This window comes from Xiphophorus maculatus, chromosome 10 (genome assembly GCF_002775205.1).
Source record: "Xiphophorus maculatus strain JP 163 A chromosome 10, X_maculatus-5.0-male, whole genome shotgun sequence".
NCBI classification, from domain to species: domain Eukaryota; kingdom Metazoa; phylum Chordata; class Actinopteri; order Cyprinodontiformes; family Poeciliidae; genus Xiphophorus; species Xiphophorus maculatus.
Genome location: NC_036452.1, coordinates 4,313,925 through 4,338,480, shown reverse-complemented (window position 1 = coordinate 4,338,480; position 24,556 = coordinate 4,313,925). Strand labels below are relative to the sequence as shown.

At 37.7% G+C, this 24,556-nt stretch overlaps 1 protein-coding gene, 1 long non-coding RNA gene and 1 pseudogene across 2 annotated transcripts; 2 read left to right on the top strand and 1 right to left on the bottom strand.

Annotated features, from left to right (window-relative positions):
• The first annotated feature begins 89 nt into the window (after positions 1 to 89).
• On the top strand, positions 90 to 7,134 carry LOC102233533 (translational activator of cytochrome c oxidase 1). Its single transcript, XM_005810620.3, has 5 exons — positions 90 to 591; positions 660 to 766; positions 3,200 to 3,333; positions 4,726 to 4,888; positions 6,756 to 7,134. Exons 1-5 carry the CDS (start codon positions 321 to 323, stop codon positions 6,963 to 6,965), a joined length of 885 nt encoding a protein of 294 aa, XP_005810677.1. The 5' UTR covers positions 90 to 320; the 3' UTR covers positions 6,966 to 7,134.
• Positions 7,135 to 7,199: 65 nt separating this feature from the next.
• Positions 7,200 to 22,084, top strand: LOC102233789 (annotated as a pseudogene).
• LOC111609936 lies at positions 21,858 to 23,650 on the bottom strand. Its single transcript, XR_002753408.1, has 3 exons — positions 23,311 to 23,650; positions 22,035 to 22,079; positions 21,858 to 21,936 (listed from the first exon to the last, which is right to left on the bottom strand). It is a non-coding gene; the product is annotated as an uncharacterized LOC111609936 (long non-coding RNA).
• Positions 23,651 to 24,556: the final 906 nt, after the last annotated feature.

The window sequence follows — 24,556 nt, the reverse complement described above, 5'->3', positions numbered from 1 at the left end:
AAAATCTGTTTGTTTGTTCGTTTTAACTGCTTAACCTTACACTGCTTTTACTTTGACAGGTCGGTGTGTGACGTCATTGGAACCCCGGAAGTAGCGGTTCCACAACAAGGGCAGCTGCGCTCCTGAGCTGTCATATCAGTAAATCAGAAAACTTTGGGCAGTTTCATGTAGTATTTGAACTAAAACGGTTCATTGTAGTTGGCTGACTGATTTAGGGAGGCAGAGTTGCGGCTGTATGAAGGAAGTCAGCCTCCACATGTGCAGCGGGATTAGCGGACCTCCGCGCTCTCTGTAGCTGTGGTTGTGTGGGTGTGAAGGGCATGCTGGGGCTCACTCTGCTCAGGGCTCTGCGGACCCAGCGCCCACCACGGCTGGTCGGGACGGTTCCGGTGCGGCGTGTCCCTTTATCGGGTTCATGCGGGCTGTCCCCGCCGTGCTGGACGGGTCCCGTCCGCACGCTGCGGCTGAGCACCGCCTTCTGCGCAGGTCACAACAAGTGGTCAAAGGTCAAGCACATCAAGGGTCCGAAGGATGAGGCGAGAGGAAAAATTATCGCGAAGTTTGGGATGATGATCAGAATAGCTGTGAAGGGTGAGTTCAGGCTACAGTTTTATAATCTTGTAATTGTAGCTATTTATTTTTAATTTGTTAATCTGCAGAAGGTGGATCCAACCCGGAACTGAATATAAACTTGGCCAATTTAGTGGAGCAATGCAGGAGCAAGAACATCCCCAAAGCATCCATAGATGCAGCAATCAAGAATGCGGTAGGTTCATAATTTCAATATTAGTGGTGATTGAGGTGGTAGACATGACACACACCCAGGGTGGCATGTCAGTGGGGCGGCAGAATCTAGCTGAGTCTTCAATTAAGTTTTCAATTCGTTTATATAGCCACCTGTTATTGTTTACATCTGGAAATATTGCTCATGCACACAGCGCTGGAGGGCAAAGAGGCAATTTTTTACACGCCATCTGATGCTAATGCCGTTGCAGAGCAACTTTAACAAAATGAAATCTGGTTACATCTACACTGCACACAAACTCAGTCATAGCAACTGACTGATAACAACACCACTAATGTGTCAAGATTCAAATAAAAAAACACACAAACATTTCCCACACAAGCCTGTTTATGTTGCGATTCTTAAGTGATCGTCACAGCAATGATTGATTAGCTAATTTAAACACCTTCTCTACTGAAGATCTGGCAGAAAGTTGGCGTGTGGGTCACCTTTTTTTATTTTTTTAACTGAACCGAAACGCACCAAATTCCACAGCACATCTACATGCTAAGATTCTCAAAGTCAAGCTAGCATAAATGAGCTACTTTCATCTTCATTGTTTTTTTTAATTAAAACTTTATTTCAAAAGGGACAATTCATTTTACAAAATGTGCCAGAGGCCAGTTTTCATCCGTAGTTCCTCTATAAATATAAACAAAATACATCATAGTGCAATACAGACAAGTTAACAAGCTCTTTCCATCAAAAAAGAGAATAATAATAATACCAGAGGTGGGGACTCGAGTCACATGACTTGGACTCGAGTCATTAAAATCAAGATGAGGCTTGAGTTGAAAAAATGCTCAAAGACTCGGACTTGACTTTGACTTTCGCACCATTGACTTGGGGCTTGACTTGAAGCTCTTTACTTGAAAAGACTTGATATTTTACTCAAATCAAAACAGTAGCACTGGACAGAGACATTTCCCATATTCTCAAATCGAAAATTTGTCAGGTATGGGTGTATTTGAAGACATTTATGTTGGTAAATTATATAGACAATAAATAGATTGTTTACTGCAGTCGGTGCATTAAGTAGACCGTTTTTTCAGTTAGAACTCTCCAAATGGCGGCTTGATGGTCATTGAAATACCATCTCCAAGTGGTATAATTTTGCTAGATAACAAATCAAATCAAGTAATTTTGCTATCCTTTAGAAATTGCTGTAAAAGTAAAAAAAATTGTACAATTGTACGGATCCTGAACGTAACGCTGTGGGGAAGTTCCGAGTGTTTCTGGATGGTAATGCAGAACGTTATTTTGTGTCTTGGTTAGTGATGCAGGCAACATGTTTTTATCAACACTGAGACGTGAAATTGGCTGCAGATTTGACCCCACTTGGACTGATGGATATTTATTTTACCATCACATCCAAATTCAAAACCACTGGGCTTTATTTGCAATGACTGCATTGTGTGTTTGATTTTAAAATTAACACATGGTCTTTTTTTATTTTAAAAAGACCATGTCCATTTTTATTAATTATGCAATGTATAATTATGCAATTATACATTTAGCACAATTGGAACATTGTTTTAAAAAAAAAAAACGACTCGAAAGGACTTGAAATTCCAAGCTCCTGACTTGAGACTCGACTCGACTTTTGCCTGTCTTGACTCGGACTTGAGGACAAAGACTTGAGACTTGCAAAACAGTGACTTGGTCCCACCTCTGAATAATACTATTACTAATAAATAAAAAGTATTTTTTAATCTAAAAAAGCATATCAGGTTACCTGCTTAAAATTAATAAAACAAACAGTTCACCATAATACAAACAATAATTAAAAAACTTTAGAATGAATATAAGAATCACATAATTAGTGCCTGGATATTTGATTATTTAGGAGCGATAATTTTAAGTTATTAGAAAATTATTTAAACGACTCGTACATTTTTACACTTCCTGGTATTTTATTCCAGTCATGAGAAGCTTTTTCTTAATTTTAATTGTGACAGAGTGCGTTATATTTAATGTTTCACTTGGCAAAAAACAAATCACGATACAAGTGTTTCCTTTCAGTCGATATCAATAATTATTGATTAGTTTTCTGTTTAAAATATGTAAAATATTACTGAACTAGTGGCATAACATTTCCTGTTTTACCCACAGTTTTAACTCCCTACTGTGTTTTTTTATTTTTAAGTAGTTATGAGGCACAATGGAGAAAACGTAAACTGCTGCTGCGCCAGTCACTCAGCAGATTGTTGCTAGGTAACCAAAGAATGAGCGAGTTGCTAGGTAACCAAGGAATGCGCGAGTTGCTAGGTAACGAAAGAGTGAGCGAGTGAGTTAGTTAATGCCACTAACTTTGCTCTGTAGCATATTTATTTTATGTAAAAATAAATACGATTTAATTTAGTTTTTGTTCTATTAAAACCATGTTTGCATGTTTTGCACCGATTCTGCACCCAGGAAAAAGCCAAACCCGCGTCGCAGCACACGTTCGAGGCGCGGGGGCCCGGCGGGTGTGCGCTGCTCATCGAGACTCTAACTGACAACAACACACGGACCCACCAGGAGATCAAACGCCTGCTCACCAAGAACCGGTCAGAACCTCCCGCTGTGCTACCACAGCGTTCTTTCTGCTGGTTCTGTTCGTTAGGCTTTTACTCACACATCAAACCCTTCTTCTGTCATTTATCGAACATTTCTGTTATTGACTGTGTTAATCTCGTGAATACTGTTAACATTCACTCTGTAATTGCAGACACAAAATCTCATTTAAAGAAAACAAGCTACAGTGTTTTTTAACAGCAACTTTTGAAAATTATTTTAATTTCCTTTACTGTTTTTCTCACTATGTGGAATTGTTCCAGTTGTTATGAGCCTCTTAATTATTGTTGTGATTGCAGATATGGTCAGCTTTAACTGAAAATGCAATTTTTCTTATGGACTTTTACTGATTTATGAAGATCAACCCACATCAGCTTTACTTAAATGTCATTTTTTCGTCCCATTTTTAAACAGAAGTTTGTGTTACGTCATATTTATTCCCCACAGGATGTTTTTAATTCCTGTTAATAAGTTCCTAAGTCGACTTTAAAAACTAAAGCATTAATATAAATAAAGTCATAGCAGTAGTTCACCATATTTTTAGAACAATTATCACTATCGTGACATACAGTATGTTATAGTATTTGCCACCATATCTGGATATTTTCAGTGTTGTGTTGTTGAAAACAAAATAAAAACACATTTTTTCATCCACTATGAAAGTTGATAGCTTGAAGGATGATATTTAATAACTCTCTGATGTTTCCAATGATATAGTTACATAAATTTGAGGTGATGTGGAGAATATAAGTGAATAATTCAGGAAGAAAAACATAAAACAAGATGCTGTTATGTGTAATAAGGATAAACACCAAACTGTATTTAAGCCTGTCGCGATAACTGTTCTGCTGGACAATTAATTGTCCCAGTAATCTTTGTGATAAATGATAATATTGTCTTTTAGTCACAAGTAATATATTGACTTTGGTATAATAATGCGAGTGTGTACGGAAGAGGGCGAGGGCCACTTTAAACAAAATCAGACACAACCATCAATGATTGATACAACGGAAATAAGAATAAAAACACTCACAGCAAAAACAATGAATAAGATGGATTATGATGTCTTTGTAAACAAAATTTCCCTTCAAAAATATTAATTATCAGAGTGGAAAATGCCACTTTTCTTGTAGCCTTGTGTTGATTTATGAAGATCGGTTCACATTAGACTTATGAATTTCAGAAGGTGCTGAAAACCTAAATGAGTCAAAGAAGATAAACATTATGTCATATATTTGACACATCTATTATATTGATTTTTCTCCACAGAACCGGTGATGGTCAATAACTCAGTATTTATTTAGAATTTTCCGATCAATAAAAGTCTCAGTTTGTTGTTAACTTCTGATAGAAAACAAAGCGTGTGATCACTGTGTTGTCTTCAGCGGGACGCTGTCTGACGGAGCTCGTCATAACTTTACCCGGATGGGCGTGGTGATGGCGCCCGCGGAGAACGTCTCCGCAGAGAAAGCGCTGGAGATGGCCATCGAGGCCGGAGCTGAAGACGTCCAAGAAACCGAGGAGGAGGAGGAGAAGCTCCAGCTGAAGGTCAGACTCCAATTACCTCAACCCAAGTACTGAACAACTACAGCATTATTTTATACATCAATGCATGCAAAATGTTTGTGTCTATTTAAATTATGCTGTTTGTTTTTTTTGTTGGAATATTATAATTGAGGTAAATAGTACAAACTGAAGAAACGCAAAAGTGTGAACACTGCCCTCTGGTGGACAAAAACGGAAATTCACCCTGGAGGCTTTCGGAAATGGGACTCACAATTACACTGCAAAAACACAAAATCCCAAGTATTTTCGGGCTTTTTTCTAGTGCAAATATCTTAGTACAATTGAAATGCATTAAAACTAACTTATAAGTAACTTTTCAGCAAAATATAGAAGCTTGTCTAAAGAAAATAATCCCTCAACGTTGATGAAAAAGTGCTAGTTCCACTAACAAATCACTTACTTAATCAACTGGCACTTTGCCGTTACCAAGCAACGTTAGGCAAACCCAGCCCGTCACCTAGCAACCAAGTTCTACTTCCACTGGCAGATTATTTCACTTTTCCACCTTATTCCTGGGAGGCTTACTGTGGAAACAATTATGGGTCTTACTTCCAGCAACCCACCGGAAGTAGCAGTATTTCACTCTAATTTGTAGGATTCTTTGCTAATCTACATTCATGATAGAAGTCGCATCTTTCTTTTCGGTTATTGTTCAATATTTAGTAAAACATGTTTACGGACACACAGTCTGCCATCAGAGAGCTGCTCTGTACAGAGGATCGTAATTATGAGTTTAATCACAGGAAGCGACAGGAACACGATCGTTAAGTTTTGTAGCATAATGACCGTGAATCAGCAGCGCTGCTAGCAGCTCGTTTCTCTGAAGTACTGACAGTAATAAAGAACAAAGCAGAGAAGCTGCTCAGAGATCTGAGCTGCAGTTTTGCACCAATAGTGTAAAACATCAGAACTACATAATATTACAGTAAATTTGCCAAAAACAGCCAATAACTCCAAGTCTTCAACCTGCAAGTTTGTTCGAACTTCCATTACTCTGACTAAAATAATAATAATGAAAAATATGTGTGTCTGTGTGTGTGTATACAGTATATATATATATATATATATATATATATATATATATATATAGTTTCTTCAAAGTAGCAACCTTTTGCTGTGATTACTGCTTTGCACACACTCTGCATTTTCTTGATGAGCTTCAAGAGGTCGTCACCTGAAATGGTTTTCACTTCATAGGTCAACCTGCCCTGTCAGGTTAATAAGTGGGATTTATTGCCTTATAAATAGTCATGAAAATAAAGAAAACCTATTGAATTAGAAGGTGGGTCCAAACCTTTGGTCTGTACTGTGTATATATATATATATATATATATATATATATATATATATATATATATATATATATATATATATATATATAAATATATAAATGCAGGTTTTAGCACTTTTTGATATTTTCGTAGAATAATTGCATTGAATTGTTACAATGGAATGACATTAGAAGCACCAACAATATTTTTTAGGTTAATTTTCCTTATCAGGTCTTAAACTTTGTGCTTTTTTAATACTATTTTCCACAAATATCAACATTCATTAGAAAAAAAATTATCCAATCTCTTTGCAAAAAGGTTTAAGTTTTTCTTTATCTTAAAACCTCCTATAGTGGATATTTATCAATCTTTCACTGACCTTTCACTTTTTGTGAAAGGTCAGTGAAATTAGTTTTATTTCGCTGGAAAATATCTGTGTATTGGAAAGGTTGCACCCCCAGCCCTGGAGGGTTGCATGACATTTGCTTCCAGGATATATACTGTAATCTATTTAAGAAGATGAACCTTTCCCTGTCTTAGTAAGACGGTAACATCTGGCTGCGCGTGTCTCTCTGCAGTTTGTCTGTGCCGTGTCAGACCTGAACAAGGTGCGCGGCTCCCTGGAGGGACTGGGATTACACATCACATCTGCAGGCTTGGAGTTCGTCACTCGCAATCACTCCTGCCTGGATCAGGAGCAGATGGAAGCTGCTTCCTCTCTCATAGAGGCCCTCACTGACCTCCCAGATGTAGTGAGAGTGTGGGACAATATCCAGGCCGACAGCTGAGACGGTCGGGGCGACGCTGCATATTTGGAACGACGGGAGGATTTGCCATCTGATAGCTTCCAAAAGAGCTGGAAACTGGGCATGTTGTGGCAGAGAAGAGACACTTTTGAATGTTTTACCTGTGGAGAAAAAAACATTAAAAAGAATCAAAATGTGGTAACCATTAAAAGAGAATTGTTTTCCATCCTGCAGATTCAGCTTTGATGAAGAGCAGTTTTAGTTGGAAAAGTGCTAAAGTAACAGATTTAAAGGAAAATATTTCCCTTTTATTTAGACACATTTTTCTCTCCATAATTCAAAATCTATCTGCGGCCCTCTGGAGGATTTTTTGTGGCCAACCTCAATTTTAGAATTGAGCCAAGCAGTCGGTTGCTGCAGATGGACTTTTTTTTTTTTCATCTTTTACAGACAAATAACATCTTTAAAAAAATATTAGGTGGAAAAAATAGGTTCCTACTTATTAACAACCAAAATTGTTGACCTGCTTTCAGCCAAAAGCAAATCCTGCAGCCAAAGTCAGAAACCAATCAACCCTAAAAAATGTAGGAATTGGATCTTTTTTATGTGTTGTATCTGCAATAATTTACTGATCCATTTTCTACAAAAATCAGGCTAGTTTGTTGAGTCCAATAAATAAATTTTTTGGTGACTATTGAGCACATAAGATAAAAAAAGGTACAAAAGTTTGTTTTAAAAATGTTTTTGTTGCCCCATGTGCGGTTAACTTAAACATTTCGAAGACAGCAAAGTTCCTCGTGCGTAAACTACCTTGAAGGTGACCTACTATGTTTTCTTGAACAGGTTAGGATCGGTCTATAAAGAAATCATTGCTTTATTGCAGAGAATCATTATTAGATAATCAGATTTCAGTTTGCTCAGTTCTGCCTATTTTAAACTGTTTTAGAGGCTCCTGTCTCTTTAAACCCGAATAAGCTGCTGCTGGCCACGCCCCCAAACTCAACATTTACACTCACACTTGAAAATGGCTCCAAACAGATGCACAGTTATGTAACTGTACATCTTTGAAAAGTAGAAGTGGATCCCGCTGCACAACCAACAAGAACGCAGCAAGTGGTTTCTGGATGGTAAATGAACAACAAGACAGTTGTCTTTTTCAGCAGCCATTGTACAGCAGCAAAACCAGATGACCAAACGCACTGGAGTTCAGCGTGGGTTGCTAGGCAACAGGCTGGTGTTTAATTGAATGAGATAAAAGGCAACAGCGTTGGAAGTAGTTTCTTTCTGCTTGTTTATCCACAAGGCAGCCATACTGGATTTTAACTTTCAGTTTTTGGGGTTCCTTCAATTGTAAACCAATAAATTTATGTATTACACAAAAGCATAATGCGATACAAAATAAAAATGTTCTGTAGAACGTTCTTCCATTTACATCAAATATATAAACTCCTAAAGTAGTTCTTGTTGATCAAATTAATTTTACTGATGCTGAAGGGTACAGCTGAAGGACACTTAAGAATAACGTCATCATGGATCATTACACACCGCCATACTGTCAGTCAATAACATCCAACATAAACAACATGCATGCAACAAATTCAAATGGAGCAATACATTACAACCAAGTTTCTCTTAATGTTTTTCAACACTGAATCGCAAATAATAAAACTTTGTCTCCCAAATTAAACTCCCTCCAAATCATTCGCCATGCTGACGTGATGCTAAAAGGGAAACCCAGTGACTGTTTCCCCTTCGCTTTGTTACCAATGCCCAGTATTGATCTTCCCTTCGCTTCCTGTCAGCTATTGCGTGGCATTGATTGGCTTCCAATGTTGGTGTGCTGCAGGGCAGTCCTACGCTCTGAGCCAGCCAAGCTGGGAGGTCCAACATCGACAACCGCAGTCACAACCGCAGTCACACAGCGCTAGCAAGAAGAGCGCTAGGTTCGCCCAAACATGGATCCAGAACAAAACACTTTGGAACACGACGAGGGATCCTACCAGTGATGGTTAAAACAGGCTAAGTTTCTGGATCAAATCAGGTTTGTTCTACTTATTTTTATGCTTTTAATGATTTGATGAGCTAGTCAGATATTTTTCGTTTACCACTCAACAAGTACCATTGTCTTTTACCTAAGTGTTACTAATAAGTGTGTAAGAAAAGTATATTAAAAGTCAGTACAGCATCAGTGCAATTAGATTACAAACTCTTTTGTAATCAATACAATGAATAATAAAAAGGTAGAAAATAAGATTTAAGGCTGGTACACTTTTCCCATTCTAAAATTCAAACACTTTTCAATCATTTTTATGTAAGTTGTCAAACTTTTACAGTCTAGCAAATTGGAGTTAAATACAAAACAAATGAACTGAATAAAGTTTAAATGTCTTGTGATCATATTCTACAGAAGGGCCAAGGTAAACTAAAATATAACATAATTTTAAGGTTTCAAATAGGTGCTAGACAATAAATCAATAACATATCACAATAGACACGTGATCAGTATCAATACGTCTGATAAAATATCCAATATTTAATATAATCACTGAAAGAGGAAAGATTTTAGCGACTCACAGCCAGCTAAGCAAGGTTGGTGGAACCAACTACCTAACTCGCTCTCTGGTTACCTAGCAACTCACTCACTCTTTGGTTACCTAGCAACAGCTTGTAGAGTAACTTGTAGCAGTTTCAAGTTTTGCCACTTTGCCTCATAACTGCTTAAAAACAAACAGCGTTGAGTGAAAACTGTGGGCAAAACAGGAAAGGTCACACAACCAGATTGACATTATTTCAGATATTTAAAACAAAAAAACTAATCAATTATTATTGATATTGACTGATAGGAAAAGCTTGTATATGTTTTTCAGCCATATATCGTCCAGCTCGTAGTTTGAAATGTCTCTCTCACACACTTGACTGGTCTGAAAACAAAACAGTAATTTAATTTAAATAACATTGTTTAACCTATAAAATATAAACCAACATTAATTTCAATTACACAAATCAACAAGTCACTGACAAATTACGAAAAATAAACACCCCAACAAATTGTGTTAATGTAAATTACCTTCCTGCTCAAATTAAAATTAAATCTCTAAAAACTTTTCTTGCTAATTTGCCAGTTTGCGAATTGTAACTGATGTAAAACTAGAAAAGTTTAGTCTGATTTAACTTCAGATGGTGAGAAAAAATGTGTTTTCTTATTAGGTGTATGACAATATCTGGTTTCAACTGTAAATACCATTTTTAAAGTTTAGGCTTTTAAGCAAGCATTAGATTGCAATTTATTACAAAACTGCGCAGTTTGAATATCAAGCACTTCCAAGGACTCTACACAGAAATCAAGCACTTTCCATGAACCTAACTGAAATTACAGGATTTCCAGCAGCCGTGCGAACCCTGAAGGTTAAACTATGCATCGTTCCTCCAGGTGAGGTTTAGGTTTGGCCCGATGACGGGCGAGGATCCGGCCGTCAGGATGGAGCTGCTCAGCCCGCCGCAGGCAAAGGAACGGTCTCAGAACGTCACAGAGAAGGTCACGCAGGTACGGAGGGAACCAGAACCGCATCCAGGCTCTCATGCCGTCCAATTTTTGTGTTTTGAATATTTAATTATCTTTAAATTTAGATATATTTTTTTCCACCAATAAACTCCTTGGGTTTACATAGTGCAAAGTTATGCCAGAAAGTCCAAGGCGGCCATCTTGTTTGACGAATTTTACACAGCTTTTGTTTTTCTGAACTTTGAATCAACTCTACAACAAAATATGATAGGCAGTCTAAGATAAAGTCCTATTGTTACAAAAATAATAAGAAATAATACTAGAATAAAGTATTAATATCAACAGAATAAAGTCGTGATATTAGGAGAATGAAGTTGTACTTTTATGAGAACTCCAACACAAACAATTATACAGTATTGGCGCCATATTAAGGGAAAAAAAATAAAATAAAATGACCAAAATATAGTCCTAAATTATGAGATAAAAGCTGTACGGGAATAAAGTCAACATATTAAGTAATTAAAGTTGCACAAGAATAAAATCGAAATAATACAAGAACAAAGTGAAAGTATTACAAGACTAACATCATGATATTAACATTTTGACTTTTATGATTTTATTCTCATAATTAATTTTTTCTTATTTTCTTGGCGTGGCCCTAATATAAAATAACAACAAAATAATTTCTCAGTATAATAAAAATAAAAAATCTCGTAGTCTGGCAGTAACATCCTGTCGTACAACTCAGGGAAGGTAAAACTGAAATAAAAACAACGCTTTGAATTATTTTTTAAGAAAAGAAAGCAAGAAAAATTTTTTTTTAAATTAGATTTGGTATAAAAAGAAAAAAAAAACTGATTTTAATTTTTAAGCCGTATCGGCCTTGATGTCTAGAGGACATTTATTTGGATTGATGAAACTCACCAACCAACTAATGTTCACCAGATTCAAAAACAAATTCAAATTTAAAAACACTTTATTAAACCCAAAGGAAACTTCATATTATGAATTATTATAATTAAGAATAATTACTTAATTATTATTGTTTAACATTAATTAAATATTTTTTCTTAGTAATTAGAAATTAAATAATAAAGAACCTTCTAACTTTAAATATCCACAGCAATGTTTTGTGAATCCTGGTTTTGCTGCAGAGCCAGGAAATGGTCTCTGAATTAACGAACTCACTCCGTCACCAGTAAAACCAGTAAAACAGTAAAACTCATACATCTTTCTGTGACTTCATGGCGTCCGGGTTCAGTGTGCCATTAGAGGAGAACAGGCGAACCAACATCCCCACTCTGCCGCCATGATGGAAAGCTGCTGCTAATTAACCCTCTAATGGAAAAATCAGTGGGCGGCTGATAAAGATGCACCGTGTGGCAGTTCAATTGAGAGCTGCAGTTGTTACCAGTGCAGCCCTCAGGCTCCCAGTTCTGCACCACTGGACCGTGGACGGTAAACAAACGCCAAAGTTGAGCTAGCACCGACCTGTGACCTTCCAGCTCCTGTCTGTGGGATGATCTATCTGTGCAATAGTATGGATTCATATGGCTAACAGATATGTCAGGAAGGTCAGGGGTATTTTTCAAGAAAGTTCGTTTCAAATTAGGCGAGTCAATAGCAACAGCTCTGACGGGGGAACAAAATTAACTCGGTGCAACATCCAGTTCATCATTTCAGCCCCGCAACCCAGCAGATGGCCAGTCAGGCTGGACAACATTAATCAAAGGAGACATGTTCTTCAAAACGTAGTCTCTGTGACGTCTTTACTAAGAAAATAACAGAAATGTCTTCTAGAAAAACCGGTTTGAGGCTCTGTTCAGCGAGAGACAAGATGTTAGGCTTTAGAAATAAAATCGCATCATTTCACATCAAATCCAGTTTCAATCGATTTTCACTTTTTCTAAAAAAATAATAAAAAATGACATAAAATATTTCAAAATGTGGCTTTCATTAGTTTAATTACAAGAGATTAGCAGAATATATAAGAATCTATATTCATAAATTCTTAAAATTAATGGAAAAAGTTATTTTAATGAGAAATAAGCTTGGATTGCTTCAAAGTCAGTTAAATTTTTAATTTGTGTTGGCGTACTCACTAAATTATTCATTTATTCCCCTAATATTACAACTTTATTCTTGCATTATTTCGACTCTATTGTCGAATGACTAAAGTCTTGTAATATTATGATTTTATTCTTGTCATTAAATAAAAATTAAATCTTTCCCTCATCCTAAGTTTGCTATATAGTTGATCTGAAGTTAAACTTTTTTTTTAAATCCAAATTTTACAAAAATGAAATCTTCAGAAACCAAAATTCTGATTAATTGATTGAATCGATTTATCGTCTGGCCTTAAGTCAAAATATTTTACACTCGGAAGAAATGACTAAAAAGTGCTTACAGGTTAGAAAACATGTCATTGTATTAGGGTGTCGTTAAGCATTGTTGACAGCAACAGTAAACAGTAAATTTCCATTTTAAAAAAAATTACATTTTGATATTGATTTCAGAATTTTTCAAGAAAAAAACTTTAAAATTTTTCTGAGCTTGTAAAGTCAAATATTTTAGAATTTTTTACCTTTGGCTCTGAGAAATTTCCAAGTATTTTCTAAAAGAATTTCAAAGATGAATCTCAAAATTTCAGATTTTTTTTTCTCACAAATTTTCAACTTTTAGAGGTCAGAAATTTACACTTTTTTTTCTAGAAAATTTCTGAGTTTCTGAGTTTTTTGGCAGAGATTTACTCCTGTATTTTCTATCTGCAGTGTCCAAATTATCCAATCATGGAATAACGTACCGTTGTCCGATTGCAGGTGCTTTCTTTGGAGTCGGACGTTCTGCCAGAATACAAACTCCAGGTTCCGGAAACAACATGGTGGATCCTGCTCCATTACAGCCCCTTCAAGGCCTTTTGGGACTGGATCATTCTGCTGCTGGTCCTCTACACGGCCGTTATCACTCCGTACTCAGCCGCCTTCCTGTTGGACGAACACGGCAACCCGCGGCAAAGACGATGCGGCTACACGTGTAACCCGCTGAACGTGACCGACCTCATGGTGGACGTGCTCTTCATCGTGGACATAATCATCAACTTCCGCACCACGTATGTGGACCACAATGACGTCGTCGTCACTCAGCCGAGCCGGATAGCAAAGCATTACATCAAGGGCTGGTTTCCGATTGACATGCTAGCAGCGACGCCCTTTGACCTTCTCATTTTCAGATCTGGGTCTGACGAGGTGAACATTTCTTTGCTACAATCCATTGTGTTGGCCCAAAGTTGTAGTGTGATAGTTTTCATATTTGTAATTCTTAGAATTTTTGAGCCTTTTTCTGGTAATCGTATCTCTCTTGGTCCATCTGGGTCAATCAGCAGAAGGAAAAGTTGTGAACTATGACGTCCATTTTCTGCAGTCTGCAATTTTGTGATGCGGATCAAAAAAGTCACTACAGAAATACAAAATCTTAGCAAGTAATTTTGGTCTAGTTTTGAGTGCAAATATCTTAGAACACTTTAAATAGGACAAAACTAACTTCTAAACCATTTTCAGCAAGATACAGAATCTTGTTTTAAGTAAATAATTTCTCATTATTGGTGAAAAAGTTCTAGTCCCACTGGGAGATTAATTTCCTTATAACAGGGAAAAATTTCTTGTTATAAGTGAAATAATCTGCTAGTAGATTTAGTACTTTTTCATCAACATTGAGTTGTTGACTTAAAATAAGTTCCTATATCTTGCTGAGAAGTTACTTGTAAGTTAGTAAGTTAAATCTTGGTGGTATTTTGTATTTTTGCAGTGAACGAACTCTGGTTCGCCTATAAACCTCGGCCTTGGTTCGGTTAAATTCGGTTTTGAATGCGTTTGTGAACGCCAAGCGGACTGCAGACCGCTCCAAAAGCAGGAAGCGGACTACATCACAGGGCATTCTGGGTAAAAATAACCAAAACAAACACGTTAGCCTAGCGCTAGCGGGAGAAATGTATTGGTCTTTTACCAAAGAACAAAGAGAATTCCTACAGCCGCAAAAATATGACTCCACTCCATTTTTGTTTACACTTTAGCCAAGGAAGAAGAAAGTTGCTTCAGTCTTTTTTTGTCATTTCCTTCAGTGGTTCTTTGTGCAACGCCACCATAGGCAAGGAGGGGAACAGGTTTTTCAATCGGTTTGGTTTTTTTGACAGTGCAATGCGAAAGCGAACCACACCATATGAAAATGTAACAAATGTTGCAATTTATTGGTGTGAAAACACCCTTAGATTAAGCACTACTTTGTGTCTGTTATGTAAAATCCCCCCAAAAAACACCAAGAGTTCAAGAGGTAGGAGTACTTTCCCAAGTTATTGTATTTTAATTCTCATTGTCTAATTATGCATTACATTTTTCTCTCCTGTTGCCCATGGAAACCAAAGATGGCAACCTTAACCAGCCTGCTCAAAACGGCTCGGCTGCTGCGGCTGGTCCGTGTGGCCCGAAAGCTGGACCGATACTCCGAATACGGCGCCGCCGTCCTCTTCTTGCTCATGTGCACCTTTGTGCTCATCGCCCACTGGCTCGCCTGCATCTGGTACGCCATCGGCTTCGTGGAGAGGCCGTACACGGAGACCGGCTGGCTGGACAACCTGGCTGAACAACTGGGGAAGGCGTACAACGAAAGCGACTCCACCTCTGGGCCGTCGGTGAAGGACAAATACGTGACGGCTCTGTACTTCACCCTGAGCAGCTTGACGAGCGTCGGGTTTGGGAACGTCTCGCCAAACACAAACTCCGAGAAGATTTTCTCCATCTGCGTCATGGTCATCGGCTGTGAGTGAGATTCAAAGAACTCAAAAAGCTACGACCAAGTATTAATGTTTTTTCTTAAATTACGAGAATAAAGTCATAATAGTATGACTTTGATACTGTATGTCTGATAATTCTTGATAATTCTGGTATCAAATAAGTTAATACGATAAAGTTACGAGACGTTGTACAGAATAAAGTCAAAACAATACGTGAATAAACACGTAGCAATATGTGAATAAAGTCATAATATTTTGAGAAATCATAATATTATGACTTTATGCTGACATTATTTGCTAATTCCCATATTATCAATAATATGAGATTATCACAACACATATGATAATACAAAATATGACAACAGTCATAATACTACAACTTTATTCTACTATTTTCTAATTCTCATATTATCAGTAGTGAGAATACAAGAATTATCAAACACGATAATGCAAAATATGAGAATTAAGTCATAAGATTCTAACTTTGATGCTGTATGTATGATCATGCTTGATAATTCTCATATTAATAATGATAATACAAGGTTATCGTATTATCAAACATGATAATGTGCTAATAAAGTCGTAACATTACGAGAAGTCGTACAAGAATAAAGTCAAAACAAAGAGAATAAACTCCTAATAATGTGAATAAAGTCATAATATTTTGAGATGTCATAATCTTACCAGAATAAAGTTGTAATATTATGACTTTATTCTGGTATTATCAGTAGTGATAATATGACATGATCACATTTTCAAATATGATAATATGAAATATGACTTTAATTAAAATTTTATTCTTGCAATTTTTTATTTTGTATTTTCTTAGCGTGGCTCTAAAACGCCATTTTAAAAAGCTACTTAAAGATACGATAATAAACTTAAGATTGTCCATTTTACGGCTACATCTAATAATTATTTTTTAATCCGATCAATCTATCGATTATTCTGATGACGCATATTTGATTAAGGATTTTCTAATTATAATTGTTATTTTCTCCTCTTTTTAATCTGTCGCAGCCCTCATGTACGCCAGCATATTCGGAAACGTGTCGGCGATCATCCAGAGGCTTTACTCCGGCACGACCCGCTACCACACCCAAATGCTGCGGGTCAAAGAGTTCATCCGCTTCCACCAGATTCCTGGCGGCCTGCGCCAGCGGCTGGAGGAGTACTTCCAGCACGCCTGGTCTTACACCAACGGCATAGACATGAATGCTGTGAGTAAAGCAAAGGTGTGTCCTCCAGTAGCTGCACTGTCAGGTATTAACGAGTTACATTTCATCTCTGATGTGAGGATGGGTTTGTGTTGCTCCTTTTAAAGGTGCTGAAGGGGTTTCCAGAGTCGCTGCAGGCAGACATCTGCTTGCACCTCAATCGCTCTTTGCTGCAGAACTGCAAGGCTTTCCATGGAGGCAGTCAAGCTTGTCTGCGGACGTTAGCTATGAGGATCAAGACGGTCCACGCTCCTCCAGGAGACACGCTCATCCACTATGGAGACTTCCTGGACTCCCTCTTCTTCATCTCCCGTGGCTCCATCCAAGTCATGAGGGATTATGTTGTTGTGGGTTTATTAGGTACAGTGACCTGTGTTTCTATTGGCCCCTTTGCATGTGACGTCACAAATACAGGCACCAGAGTCCTGCATTTGTGCAAATCCTAGGAAATGCTAATTACTGAAAGACAAGTTTTTTCAAAATTGACATGCTTCCATGAAGCAAACAGAAACAGCTATCGTTGTAGTACTCGATACCGGTCTTGGTCTCGAGACCGGTCTCGGACCCTAAAAGTCTTGGGGCCTCATGCATAAAGCGTGCGTGCGCACAAAAAATGTGCGGCTCCATATTTTACGCACAAGTCGGCATGTATAAAAATTTACTCTGCGTCAAAGTTTGCGTAAATATACGCACACTTTTTCGCTGGCGTGAAAATATGCGGCAGCCACGCAAACTTTATCTGTGGACAATATCAAACTACAAAGCGTCAAAACTCACCTAAATACACTGAAATGTGACGACATTCAGTTATTTAGACCAAGAAGCATCAAACCCGATGTTTTTCATGATTTTAATATTTTATTTTTTAAACGTAAACGATGAAACTGAACCACATTTTTCCTCAGACAATAAGCTAACACGCACACAAAATAAAGAAATTTAAAATAAAAGGATGTAAAAACCTCACTCGTATGTAAATAGTACTTTTTCTAAATTTTTGTCTCAAAGATGTAACGCATCGGTCCGTGCGTCGAAGCGCATGAAATGCATCTGTGGGGTCATTTCATTCTCACTAAAATTGGATCAGCAGATTAAATCAAACTTGCTGATTAAAAATAATCAACAGGTTTGATTATTTTTAAGGTGATCAAGGTGTGTATGCAGTCACACGTATATAAGTAGCTGCGCGAAGGTGAGAAGCGTAATTGTGGAGCTTTGGCTCTGATGGAGCGATTGTTCAGAGATCATATTGATCAGCTGGGAAATGTTGATGATGGTTTATGAACGTTTAGGTTGCCTTGGTCTTGACTACAACACTGGAAACAGCAGCTACTGTTTGACCATAGCTGCTGTTTCAAAAGTAAAACATTTTTCACTTTTGAAACTCACAAATGTCCAAATTTTTTGCGAGAAATGTTTTCAGATTTATCTCAAAATTTCAGTTTCTTTTTTTTTTTTTTTTGGCAAAAATGTACTTTTTAAAATATCTACAATGGCCCAAATACACCATCATAGGATTCAACACGTTCGAATGACACGACTTTTAATGAAATGTGTGATGCTGTGAGAGCCAGCTACACATTGCCTGGAAAAAAACCAAAAACAAGCATCATCCTCCTCCTACTTCCTGTCATCTGTGTCGTTTTTCGCCTGCGGTAACATCCAGCTGTTGATCATGTGATTCAAAAAAAGTGTTTCCATTGCAATTTTCGTATTGAAAAGCATTCACTTTTTTAAGACTGTCATGTTTCTATTTAGCAAATCTATTCTTGATACATTAGAGTTGCACAAATTGAAGTATTAACATTAGAGTTGCAGCTTTTGGTGTTCGCGAGAAAAAGAGTTAACTCTTCAAATAAAAATGATTTTCTTTTCCTGTAGAAAAGAACGACATATTCGGCGAGCCTATCCACCTGTACGACGAACCGGGACGCTCCAACGCAGACGTGTGCACCATCACCTACTGCGACCTGCACCGCATCCCCAGGGAAGACCTGCTAGATGTGCTTGACATGTACCCAAGCTTTGCTGACAACTTCTGGAGGAACCTGGAGATCACCTACGACCTGCGAGACGTGCGTTGGCGAATCTTCTCCAAGAAATGATATGATGCTATTTTGTTTAAAACAGAAAGAAGGAGCAAGGAATGAAAATAAAACAAAAGATTACAGATTACAACTCCCATCTCGACTGCAAAAAACACAAATCTTACCAAGTTTTGTTGGTCTAATTTGGTCACTCACTCATTGGTTACCTAGCAACTCACTCACTCTTTGGTTACCTAGCAACAACCTGTTGAGTAACTTGTGCAGTAGCCATTTAAGGTTTCTGAACTGTGCCTCATAATTACTTAATAATCCACAACAGCAGCATGGAGTGAAAATTTGATAAACTTTTGCAGTATTTCAGAAATGTAAATAAAAAGACTGATCAATAATTATCAATATCGACGGATATGAAATGCTTATTTCATGATACTTTTTTCCAGCTGTGTGGTCTAGCATTACTTTAAACCCCTCCACCCCGAAAACTGGCTTAAAAGTAAGCTGAATACAAATCATAACACTTTTTTCTTAGAATAGAGAACCTATCATTTTCTTTTCCTTTCATAAATACGCTTCATTTGTTTTTGTCTTTCCCTCAAAAAAAACCCACTGAGAAAAAGTCAAGGCATATCAGACATTTTGAAAGCTCCTGTACGTTACGGCTGAATATTAAATGTGATTTTTGATCTTCAGACTGATCAAATGCCGCCAGTAATAACCAATGAATCTGGGGATGATGGTGAATATCGCCACAAAGCGCGGCACCGAATCCACCCCCTCGACTGCAGAATAAGACCAGGTAGGCAACAAGGCTTTAAATCCGACTAATCACATGTTTAGGCAGGTTTACGTCCCGTCATCCGGAGATTTTCCTTTGATCAGATGGAATCGACCACGAAGACTCGTTCCCCCACCAGTCCTGCCACTGTTCGCCGCCCCAGGATGGCTGGGACGACCTCTGGAGCTCCTCCTGTTCCCAGTCCAGCGAGGATCTGTCGAAGCCTCCCACTCAAACCACCAGACCGGTCCCCGTTCCCACTGACGATCCCAGACCGGTCCTCTTCCCCACTGACGATCCCAGACCGGTCCTCTTCCCCACTGACGATCCCAGACCGGTCCTCTTCCCCACTGACGATCCCAGACCGGGCCCCTTCCCCACTGACGATCCCAGACCGGGCCCCTTCCCCACTGCGGCCCCACAGCTGCCTCAGAGCGGAGCCTCGGTGGGGAGGGACACGGCGCTGAACCAGGGCCACCAAGGTAAAAACGATTTCAGATTTATTTGTATCCCAAATTGGGAAATTGATGTTGCAGCAAGTATAAAAACTAAAAGATAAAGTATCAAAGATTAAAAAAAATAAGGAACAACAAAAAATACCAAAAGGACATAAAATACGAATCAACACATAATGGGAAGAATACTTCCCATTTCACATGTTGAAATGGGAAGAATACTTCCCATTTATGAAATAATATCATTTCATTATTGACCGACAGTTGCTACAAACACTAAATCAGGTGCAAGTCCCCCAACCTTGTCCTGCATTAAAAAGAGATATTGCTGTAGGAACAAAGGAGTGCTTGTACCCGTTACTTTTTATACAAGGAAGTCTGAGCCAAACGAGTCTTGCATAAAGTTGCATTATCAACATAAAGCAACCGATAAAATCTGTGTTTCACAGCAGTAACGTGAAATTCCTTCAAACTTCAGATTAACCTTTCTGGACGTCCTTTTTCTGCTTTTTATTTTATTTCATTTTAACTTTTTTGTCTTGCTGTTTATGGAACCTACACACGGATTCACTTTTTTCACTTCCGATACCGATACAGATAACTTGGCGCAAAACCCACCAATAATATTCAGAGTTTTTATACTCCCATGGTAACAATCTTTACTCTGTTGCCTCTGTGATTTCTTAGCTTCACTGTTGAATCTGCCGGGAATGTATCGATACTGGCCAGATCAACAGCAGTTGTCCAATCAGGTTTTACAATCTCCTTCCACCGGTAACCCAAACCCGCCTCTCATCCCAGAGGCAAGGCCCAGTGAGCTCGAGTCGCGACTCGAAGTCCTGCAGTCACAGCTCCACAGGTACCTTCAGTATTTTCAGCTGCTTTAGTGTAAAGTATCCAAGAAGTGTTTTTACACATTCTGTGTATTAAAACATCAAACTTTTCCTTCTTAACTTAACTGTAATTTCCAGAGTTCTTTGAGCTGATTGGTTAATGCATAGGAGCCTAACTCTGACCTAATATGTAAATGTTAGACATGTCTCGGATGGATGGATGGCTTTACGTATAATGACTCGTCATCACTTCCTGTCTCTCTCCCCTCCAGGCTGGAAACTCGAATGACGGCTGACATCAACGTTATCCTCCAGCTGCTGCAGAGGCAGATGGCTCCAGTTCCCCCAGCTTATGGCACCGTGTCCCCCAGTATGCTTCCCATTGACTCCTCTGCCCTGTATGGGACTGGGACTCCAGTACTGGACAGCGTACACCCAGTTTCCCCAGTTCGGATGGACTGCAGGGCTTCCAAACAGGTGTGGAATCACCATACCAAAGAACTCCATCAGATGCATTCTAACTATAGATGCATTTACTAATTGTTAATTAATAGTTTATCAAATAAAAATTTGATTAACTAATAACGACCAGGGCGCCGCTGGTCGTTGCTAAAATCACTAGAAAAAAAGTTTATTCTTCAAAATGAAACTGAAATTCGTGACATTTTTCAAGATTTATCTCAAAATTGTACATTTTCTAGCACATTTTTGACTTTTTAAACTCAACATTTCAGAGATTAATCTCAGTATTTTTGAGTTTTGTAAGCAAATTTTCAACTCTAGAAAATGTCTAAAATTAATCTTAAAACTTGAGGTTTTTTTCTCAAATTTTTGACTTTTCGAACTCAAAAATTGTCTTTTTTATTCAACATTGCAGGAATTAACCTCGATATTTCTGAGGGTTTTTTCTAGCAAACTTTCAACTTTTTAAACTCTTTATTTTCTTTTTCTAGAAAATTTCTGATTAATCTCAATTTCTGAATTTGGTGGAAATTTACTCTACCTTTTTTTCTATCTACAGTGGCCCTAATCCACCGCTCAGAGAGACGATTGGTGCTCTTACTGCAAGAAAAAAATCTGATTTTTAAAAAATGGCCACATTATTTAATTGTTAGTTTATGGACAAAAACAATCAACCTTACATAAACTCATTAATAACAACTTGAATTTCTAATTTTCACCTGAAATAATGTTTTGTAAATTTCACATCTTTTTCTTTACCTCAGAGTTTGGACCAGATGGATCTGAAATCCTCCAAGAAGTCCCAGGAGTCGTTATCCAGCGGGATCCACATGACTGCAGCCTCCGACGACACGATGTCCACGACTGTCACCCCCGACACGGACACTCACGCCGGGTTCACCCCCAAGTTACCGCAGCAACTGCCCAGATCCACCCTGGAACCCAACATGAGCCTGTGTGAGACGGTCCGCTTCCCGTCTTTGCCAGTGAACCTGGACCTGACCTCAGGACCCGCTGAGATCCAGAAACACACCTCAGACCCAGCGCTGCCCGTCTTCACCTGACCGGCCGGCTTCACCTGGACAGAACCAAACTGCTCTCAAGTTTTGGACGGGAGCGATTTTATTTTGTTTTTGAACAGCTATCAGGAAAAACATGAAGCAAAAATCAAATGCAGTGCCTTGCAAATGTATTCATAGACTTTTCCACATATTTTCATGTCTTAACCTCAATTTTTAATGGATTTTAGGTGATATAAACACATAAAATCCAATTTAACTAGAAATGAAGTATATGTATGGTTTCCCAATTAAAAAAAATAAAAGTATTTCAACCACCCCGAGTTATTTTGGTTTTCCTCTACCAGCTTTACACACCTGAATAAGTTTTACCCTATTCTTCTATACAAAATGCATAAAGTTGCTTTGAAATAAATGACAATCAGTCCATATAGTAGTTTTTAAGTACAAAATTGCCTTATTTCAGTAACCAAATAATTTAGCAATAAATTAAGTTGCTGCAACAGAAATAAAGCTGGAACATGAGACACCAGGAAACATACAAGTTTCAATATTTTGTAATGTCTTTTGCTGGGTTTTGGCCAAAAACATGACAGTTGTGTAATTATTTGAGGTTTAAATTGCATTGGGTTGTGATTTTTCACAAATCTGGAAAACTTCAGTTCATCACGAGGGGAAGCAGCACTTAAACTATGTAATGTTTATTTATTTAGTCATTGTCCTGAATAGGAAAAGAACATGGACAGATATTCATTTGATCGTTCATCGCTGAGAAACAACATATTTATATTTGAATTCCAAGTAATAAATTCTGTTTTCCATGTTTTTCATATGCAATGTGTTTGCTAATAAGAACCAAAAATCAGTGTAAAGTGAATGTTTATTCATCAAAAGTGTTTCCTCCAACAAAATCCTGACCTTGATCATTTTCTGAATGGCTTCGTGTTTCGTTTGAGCCTCAAACTCAGAGTATTTCCAGGCTGTTATTGTAACATGGTGGAAGCCCACCGAACCTTATTGATGTCTCTCTCGGCTGTGTGAGCCAGCATGGGGTCCTCCATGCTGGATAATTAACTGTTTTCTCAGTCTGTGTTGTAAATTAAACAGCTCCCTCTTCTGCTCAAAGTTAGTTACTGCATCAAATTTAGGGCGTTTTCACATCTGCTGGTCCAATTTGGAACCAAAGTCACTGAAAAGTCTTCTTGCAAATGTACTAAGATATTTGCACTAGAAACAAAACTAAAAATATTTTTGTGTTTTTTGCTGTGTGAACCAAACAACTGTAGTTACCGAGTAAGTTTAGGTCCACTTCGTTTCGGTCAAAAGATGTTTAGAAATCAGTTTTTGTTGTTGTTCAGTAGAAACTCCAATCAGGTCTCTGCGTCCCTCACCTGTAAACAGGAAGGCATTCATCATCAACATTTTTAATAAGTTCATACAACAATACTGCACCGGCGCTAAAGAGAGACAACTAGAAATAAAGACTGGAAGAAAAACTTTTAATCTGTGGTGCTTAATTGCCTTCCAATTTGCTACTTTGACTACAAAAGGACAAGTTTTCAATGTACTGATATTTCTGGAACAAACAGTGAAGAAAATGACAAAACAAGATCTCATCATACCATCATTAAAATGTATCATGCAAATTATAAATAAAAATTCTTAATTATTTTTTATTTTCAATGATAAACGATACAATTAGGTTTGTCACAATAAATAAATCATTTAATTACATGATAAAACGAGTTCAATAACTTTCATTTGCATGATTTACTGTTTTTTTCTTTCTACCAAAAACTGGATGATAAAAGTCTGGTGTTTTGGTCTCAACTACCCTTTTTTGAAGAATAATTTTGTTTACAAAGACTTCATAATTCATTTTATTCGTTTTTTGTTGTCGTTCATTTCGGATATTTAAAATGTCTTCCAGTTCCCGTGTGAACTCTTCCCTAAAATGTTAAGTTTATTCATACTTGAGTGTGCTTTTGCATTATTGTGCCTTCACCATTATATTGCTTGAAAATTGTCTCAAAGCAACAATATCATCATTTATCACAATAATGTTATATTTATCGTCCAGTAAAATTTATCGACAGGCCTATTACGATAAATGCCCACTCCTAATGTACATAAGGTCAGACTGTAACATATAAAAACACTCTATCCGCTTAATACACTCTAAACACTTAATATTTTAAGTCCCATTTTTATAGAAATTGAAGCATAAATAAAATGTTGGACAGTAAACAAATCCCTCCAGTTAAGTTTAATTTCGGAAGCCAGGAAATGAACAGGTTCCATGAACTTACCTTGTTGTTGTACTCCTTCTCGAAACTACTAGCAGCAACCGGAACCGTTAATCCGTTCGGACGGTCCAGTTCGAGGCGTAAACCGTCCATTGAATATATAGATTTCCATATTTCTAGTGCAAACATCTCCGAACCCGGTAACAAGTAATTACCGATAATGACGAGGACCCTGAACGCGTCGCAGCAACCGCCTACTTCGATAATAAAACTTGGTGTCTCCGCTAAAT